Source organism: Gavia stellata, chromosome 16 (assembly GCF_030936135.1).
Source record: "Gavia stellata isolate bGavSte3 chromosome 16, bGavSte3.hap2, whole genome shotgun sequence".
NCBI classification, from domain to species: domain Eukaryota; kingdom Metazoa; phylum Chordata; class Aves; order Gaviiformes; family Gaviidae; genus Gavia; species Gavia stellata.
Window position 1 is genome coordinate 11,503,180 of NC_082609.1, and position 7,883 is coordinate 11,511,062.

A 7,883-nucleotide genomic window follows, 5' to 3' on the forward strand; every position below is an offset into this window, starting at 1 on the left:
TGGTTAGAGAAGTCTCCAGAGTCCCCTTGTCGATGGTGTGCTCCTGTCAGCATAGGGCTGCTATTCCCATTATATCCTAATGACGAATAAGTAACACATCCCCGTGGATCTCGCTGGAGCAGGGCCTTATGACAGTTAGATTAACGCACTCCCATCTGGGGTTATCTTCACATGAAAGGACAGTGCCTGCACTAGCGCGATGCCAGCGAACTCCGTGCTGGTGTGACCTGGTCACAAGTGGTGGGGAGGAAGGACTGCTGGCAGCTGTCAGGCAGGAATGCGATTCCACAGATACTTCCGAGTGCCTGGATGAGTCCAGGGGGTTTTATACCAGACTTCAAGATAACCAACGTGGACTAGTGTCAGTGACAAGGTGTCCAGCCGGTGGGACAGCTTTTCCACTCCAGCGGGAGAGTGCTCATGTGTTTCTGCAGAACACAACAGTTGCAGGAGATGCTTTTCTCCCTGTAAAGCCCAGGCTCTGTACACAGTACGTTTTTCCCTCTGCACTCCTCAAAGCTGCCAGATGGAAAGGGACAGCTTACGCCACTTCTCAGAGCTGCTGAATTTTAATCAGGTAGAGGAGGACAATGCACATGCAAAACGTTGCCATCTTTTTGCTCGTTCAGTACTATACAAAAAGAAAGGTGAAGATGCACCTATGCAGTGCATCTTTGTGGAGGACTGGATTATTACATTCATGTCCTCCCTACAGCTAAGGTGGAAATATCCTAATGAGTTCAATTCTTCTTTACAATGTGACTAGGAAAGAAGAAAAACTAACGTGTAGAATTTGTACCCTGTAGCTTGCAGACATAATCAGAACAATAAACGACACCGATCGCCTAAGCACACACAACAGCAAAAGCACCTTTAACAGAGGCCTCCTTGCTCATTCACTCTGCAGGGGCTGGTATCAGGGTAGGCCTTTGGTGCTGCCCTTCCTTTGCAAGCGGTGTAACGAATGAAATTCAGGTCCCGATGGAAATCCAGGATGATCCCACGCAAATTGATTTTTTTTCTGAATTTACATTAGTGCTGTCCTCACTACACCACTGAGAAACACTCTGAAGTCACAACCTGGCAGATACCCTCTGGGGAGCCCGAGGGCCTCCCTGGGACAGGGATCCCAGAACCATCAAGCCACACGCGGCGGGGCTTGCACAATGCTGAGGTAAAGCTGGGGCCTCTGCCCCAGACACAGCACCTGGGGAGCAGAGGCCTGACCGACTCTGCTCCGGATGGACCCTGGGAGCAGAGGCACTGCGTGCTCAGCGTCCTGTGACCGACCTGGCTGGCTTATAACGGCACCACCACCACACTGCCCGCCGGGCCGCCCCGTCCCCAGAGGTGGGGCGGGAACCACAATTCCCAAGATGCATCGCAAAAGCAAGGCGCCCGCCCCTCCGCTGCCTTGTCGCGGTGCACCCTGGGATTTGTATTTCTCCCGAACAACTCGGCGGCCCACGGCTTATAACCGCGCCCCCTGGGGAGGACTCGCCTCCCCGTGATGCAGCGCGCCACGGTTACGCACAACGCGGCGCGCCGCCGGCGACGGTCGCGGTGTCGGGGGTCGCGGGCGAGCGGGGCGCAGCCGCTGGCGGGCCCCGGGCGCAGGCCGTGGGCCATGTCCGAGAGCGGCGGTGCCGGCGGGGCCGCCCCGGGCGGAGGAAGCGGCGGAGCGGGCGGAGGAGGGGGCGCAGGTGGCGCGGCCTCCGGCTCGGGGCCCGGCGCCACCGACCCGGCCTCGCTGCCGCCCGGCGACGCGCAGCTCATCGCCATCATCGTGGAGCAGCTCAAGAGCCGCGGCCTATTCGACGGCTTCCGCCGGGACTGCCTGGCCGACGTGGACACCAAGGTAGCGCCGCAGACCCGGGCGGGCCGGCTCCCGGGCAGCCCCCGGGGATCGCCGGCGGGGCGTGTCTTCTCCCCAGGCCGGAGCTGCGGGCACCGTCCCTGGAACCCGGCTACCGTTGGCCGAATGGGCACCCTCATCCCTTTTCTTCCTCTCTCCTCCCCCCCGTTTCGCCTCGGTGTCCCGCACTCGGCACTGGGGGAGGCCGGCCAGGATGGCGTGCAGCAGCTGTGGTGCAGCTCTCTCCGTCGGGGGGGTTTCACGCCCCCGCTGTGACCGGCGTCTGTCAGTCAGGCTGCTCTAGAGGTGGTCCTGGCTGGAAGCCATAGCGACACCCCAGAGGAGGAACAGGCCAGGGACCAGGCTCAGACTTTTGTTTTCTAGCCCAGGTCTTATTAAGAAAACAGTCTCCCTTAAGAACACTGCTTCTCTTGAGCGTAATTCCCACATTTCCAAAACAAACATTTAACTCCTGAGTAGATGTTCTGTTGTTTGAAACTAATTTCTTTCTCAGTCACAACATGAACTCATGAGCATTTGTCGGCAATATTGAAGTTGCGTGGTTTACAATTGCCCTGTCAAAAATCAACCACTGATGTTTTTCTTTCCCAAACTGTTACGCTTTCAGCAAGAGTCCTGTTCTGGGACCTGCAGTCGCCATTCTAGGCCACCCCAGCAGCTATAGCAAAACCAATCCTGGAGCTGTCAGGTCATCTGCACAGAGCAGCCATAGGTCAGGATAGATAGACGCTGCCCAGGACAGATACTGCACCTTTGTTACCAACCCTTTCATTCATCACCCCATACGCATATCAAATTCTGAAATTTAAATGTTGCTACCCTCTTGTCTTTTCCTCGCACAGTACCAGGATCTGGATGGTCCTATGTATTTATATGGGTTTGTTAGTTCAATTCCTGTTCCCTGGAATTAAGTTTCCACTGATAAAACGCACATAATTATTTGCTTCTGTCACAGAAGCAAATAATTAAGTTCTTTGTTACTGACAATACTACTCAGCCAGTTTCCTAGCAGTTCTGTGATGGAGGGTTTCCAGACAACAAGAGCTCTGCTTAAACAACTCCTGTCGGCACAGGCAGTTTGCATTTCACTAAGTAATATATGAGCAGACAACAATTTTAAAACCAATCTATCCAGCTATTTAAATTATTATAACAGCAAACTGACCAACTGTTCTTTGCAACTACCAGTTGTGTTCTTAGGTAAAACAAGCTTACCTTTGTTCAGAACCTGAAAGGATGGAGAATATAGACAACAGAACAGTAGTGTACATGACAAAAGAGGTACTATGAAGGACTCTGGCAGGGGATTGTTTTGAGATCTTTTAGCTGTTTAACCGGATTTTTTTTATTTTTCTTGTTTTTTAGCCAGCCTATCAAAATTTGAGGCAGAAAGTAGACAACTTTGTATCGACCCACCTGGACAAACAGGAATGGAATCCAACAATGAACAAAAACCAGTTACGAAATGGGTTAAGGCAGAGCGTGATTCAGTAAGTAAGCAACATTCTGTAAAGTAATGGCAATGCTATTTAATAAGTAATATATAACTATCTTATCACCTAAGTCGAATAAGAATTTGCAGAATTAAGTTTTTCACGCTTTCTGTTTTGCTCTCCTGAGTTTCATTATAATAGTGGATGCAGTCTTAACTCTCATTAAAATGCTTACATTACTGCTTTACTTGAAGTTTACATTTTCGTGAGTTGAACAGTATGGTGAAATACTCTCATTTGCTGTCTAGCCAAGTTATTGCTGCAGATAGCCAACACTGTGCCTACTAGCAAAACTGTATCTAATGTGCTGAGCTGAATGACCTTGACCTTTATTTTCAGAAAAGAAAAGAGCCTACATCCCTTAAAGAAAAAATCCTGAAGATGCCAAAGTTGTTTAAGTAGACTCTGACCACTAGCAGGCAGTAATCAAACTGGGCTAGCCTGATTTCATGCAGCAGATGGTAGCTTTTGTACAGCTATTTAAGACAGTACACTTCCAGCATGACAGGAAAGCCAGCTTAAACTATGCTGCTTAGAGGTTTAGGTTTAGTATCTCTTGCTGCTAACTCACTGCAGTCTGAAGCACAAACCTTAGCTTATTTGACTAAAAGTTATGGATAAAAACTTTGTAGTAAAAGTTGTGGGGAAAGGGGCAGTAGGGAACTTGATAATGGCATTTATGCTTATAAGGAAAGCTGTTAGAATGTCTCACACACAGAAGAAACTATTTCAGAGCACTTGATAGAACCTGTAAATCATTAGTATGTAACATTAGTTTGTGTAATCTGTCATTAGAGAAGGGGGCGTCCACTGGAAGTACAGAATCTCCTGTCTTTACTTGGAGTCCTTGAGGCCTGTTTGTCACTTAATGCTTCCTCTTATTTCACGTTACTGTACCACTAGAATGAAACGGTCAATTGAAAATTGGTATATCAGAGAGCCTGTAATGAGAAAAATGTAAAGTGGTCCCTTTAGGTAGGCTATTAGTATAAAGAACAGACACACAGTATTAGGGAGTTTGAAGAGTCCCTGTCACTGCTGTAGTTGCAAGACTGAGCACTGAGGGTGTCAAGATGCTATGTCCTTTGTTGCGTGCACATATATGCGTGCTGTTACCTGGAGGTGACATAATGTGCCATGACCCTGCACCCACTTGCTCACCAGCATTCACGGTCTTATTAATCTTGTGCCTGCTTTTCTGAGCACCAGGCAACGTCTCCATTTCCTGTCCCCCGCTCCCTTGCAGACATGACTTAAGCCTGCTAGACAGCCTGTGCCCCACAATCCAAGAGGCTGACGCAGCCCCTGAAGTAATAAGTCGCTTCAATTACTAGTGTTCAGTTCCAGAAACTTTGCTGTGTGCTACATGTGCTTGTTTTTATAATTAATACCCATCTGTCTAGACTAGCAGTTATAAGGAGTGAGTGACAGTAATGTTATTGGGGGAAGGCCTCTTCTCCCTCAAGTCAGCCAAAAAAAAGACTCTGCTCTCACCTGCCCTCCTCCTCAGAATAGCTTGTTTCCCTTGTTTGTGCCAAAACATGTTTGTTTGCTTTCATGTTGACCTCATTTCCACATAAGCCCTATTAAAGTGGCTGTTGTCCAACATGTCATTTAAGTACCTGGGAGACCAGATGTCAGTTGTTAATTCTGTAGGGAGAAGTGAGAGGGGGTAGGGGGAAATAGGTGATTGAAACAACTCCCTGTTAAGGATCTACTGAGTGGGCTGCAGTTCTCACCATGTTAATGCTAATTGCAGTTGACAGGAGGGCTCTGGAGAATTACTGGATGAGATTGGGGAGAAGTTTTTCAGAGGAGCTGAATGACTGCTTTGTCTTTGTTCAAGGTCAGGAATGCTGGAAGCTGGAGTGGACAGAATTATTTCTCAGGTGGTGGATCCAAAACTAAACCACATCTTCAGGCCCCAGATAGAGAGGGCGATTCATGAATTTTTGGCTGCACAAAAGAAAGAGGAAAGTGTGCCAGCTCCTCCTCCAGAGCCTGAGAATAAGGATCCTCCTGCTCCGTCTCAGGATGCCTCCTAAAGGTCTTGTATCTCTGCACTTACTACTTACATTTTTCATGTACCTCATCTCTGTAGTTCATATATTGCAAGACAGAAAAGACATTGTATTCTTCCTGGCTTGAGAGGGAGGACACTTTGATCATCAGCATGTTGTCAATGTCAGACAGTCATCTGAGCAGCTTCCACTTAAGTGTCTGCTAAAAATATATTAGGACTGAAGACATAGGTATGATGTAAAACAGCTATCAAGGAACACTGTGGACTCTGCCAGGGCTGGTTTTGGATCAGGCCAAAAGACCTTTTATTCCTGTAAAAGCATCCAGCAATGATTGACATGGAATTGGCTGGATAGCTTTCAGAACAATATCAAATGGATTAAAAATATATATCCTTTACTGAAATACAGCTGAAAGTAGAGTGGTGACAAGTTATTGTGCTTTAGCATTGAAAGTTTTAGATAGCTCTTCTTCAGAACATACACTGGAGTGTTGAATTGTTAGTGACTGAAATATTCACTGCTGCAGTAAGGGTGATGTCTCTGGGAGTGAATAACTGTTCATTCCAAATTGACTGGTTTAAATAGAACAACCTATATCTTTCCAGCTGAAAGGACTGAGGGTGCCTTTGTTGCAAACAAGTTCATTCTGGCTTTTGTGATTAAAATAACTCAAGGGGCCTCAGGGGGGCTATAATTGCTACTCTGTCTTAACAGAAATTACTATGCACCCATCTCTGCTAAGGCCCTGTATCTTAACGTTGATTTGAATATTGAGGCCTGTGTGCACATTACTGAGGAATCACTATCTTGATGGAAAATTTCAGTCTGCAGCTTTGCTGGGCAACTTACAACAATTCACAATTAACTTCCTTTCATGCAGTATGGTTTTATCTGGTAGGGCTTTCTGAAAGCAAAAGATTTCCTTGTAATCTACAGCTGATTTATTAGGAAGGAATAAGTAACCTACAATAGCTGTTCTTATGCTAATTGTTCTAATAATTCCAAGCATGACTTTAAATTTAATAGTAGAAGTTAAAGTGCCTGTAGTATCATCCTGAGTTACTTAGTTATCCATGACTTGAAGCCTTAATGTCTTGATAGATCTTTGCATTTGTCCAGTTCAAAGAGTTTAAAGTCCATTATAACCTGCAGCTAAGCGCAGCTGTTAATTAATGTATTCTAATCTATTCTCTATTCAGATGCATTTACTTGTGAAGGTACCATCCTCTAAACTCTCTTTTTTTTCTTGCAGTGAGTTCCTGATACTGAGCAGCTGCAGTTGCAAAATACATGTCCTGCTAGATTGGCAATGGATTACTTGTTCCATTTGGTGCAGGATTGCTGTCTGCCAAAGATGATTAACCTTTATCAGACCTGTGGGAAAGCATTGAAATCGGTGAAATTCAGATGCACCTGGAGTTCTGTGTGTGGAGGGACAGCCAAAATATGAAGATACTTTTGCTATTAACAGCAATACAGAGAGCAGCATGTATTCTTGTTAGTAATGCCTTCAGGCAAGGGGGTGGGAAGAAAAAAGGATTTGGCTCTTGTCTGGACAAAGCAGGGAAGTGGTTTGAGATGATACTAGACTTGGGAGCAGAAAGAAAAGAAAGATGTTTTGGGAGGTGGGGTAGTGTCTTGGAGACCAAGTAAGAGCTGACAAGATTTTCTTTGATATAAGCCAGCTGAGAGGAAGCGTTGTACACCTCTGGTGCGTAACACAGCATTGAGTAGTAGGTGCCAGGTCAGGTGTAACTCATTGCACTGCCTGCTTTAGGAAAGACATTTCCTGTTTAAAACTGGAAAGAACACTTCAGGATCAATTATCTAGATAATTTCTGTTGCATCGCAGGAAAATGTTTACAGTTGGCTATGACTATAGCTGATTTAATTCTTATTTCCTAGGTAACTCTGGGAAGCAAAGGGCTCCAGAGTAGGTGATCAGTTTGAAACTTGTCTCTTTCAACTTGAAAGATTTTCTTTCCCGTGAAATTTCTCAGGTGCCTAGTGGAAACTGTCCTATGCTTTCAGCTTGAATGCATGCAGTGTCCTCTGGATGACAGTCAAGTAGAGAATGTGATCAAATATTCTGCCAGCAAATGTCCATACCTTTTTCAATAAAAGTCTTCAAAAAGCATCTCTGACTCCTAGCTTTTTCAGCATTTTTTTCTTAAGGAAAAACTACTTTAAAGAAATGCAGGACTCCTGATTGCTGGAACCCTAATGGAAGTGTGACAACAGGGGGTCTCTCTCAAAAAATATAAAACATCAAATAAGTGAATTGACCTTACTTTACACCATTTATGAGGTATAAATCCTGAGTAAGTTCAGTATGGTGCTAGTGATGGTTCAATGCTGAGAAAACTGCACTTCTGGCAATATGCTAGAGCTATTCCATTTTTTTTTCTTACAGATATCAATCTTTTAAGAAGCTAATGACTGCCTCTGTCATTAAAAAACACTTAACGTTTGAATCCTTGCTATTCATAG

The 7,883-nt window shown here is 45.8% G+C and overlaps 1 protein-coding gene across 1 annotated transcript; it reads left to right on the plus strand.

The window, feature by feature from the left end:
- The first annotated feature begins 1,627 nt into the window (after positions 1-1,627).
- On the plus strand, positions 1,628-7,524 carry BOD1 (biorientation of chromosomes in cell division 1). Its single transcript, XM_059825439.1, has 4 exons — positions 1,628-1,858; positions 3,242-3,366; positions 5,216-5,416; positions 6,646-7,524. The coding sequence occupies exons 1-3, from the start codon at positions 1,628-1,630 to the stop codon at positions 5,412-5,414; spliced, it is 555 nt and encodes a 184-aa protein (XP_059681422.1). The 3' UTR covers positions 5,415-5,416; positions 6,646-7,524.
- The last annotated feature ends 359 nt before the right edge of the window (positions 7,525-7,883 follow it).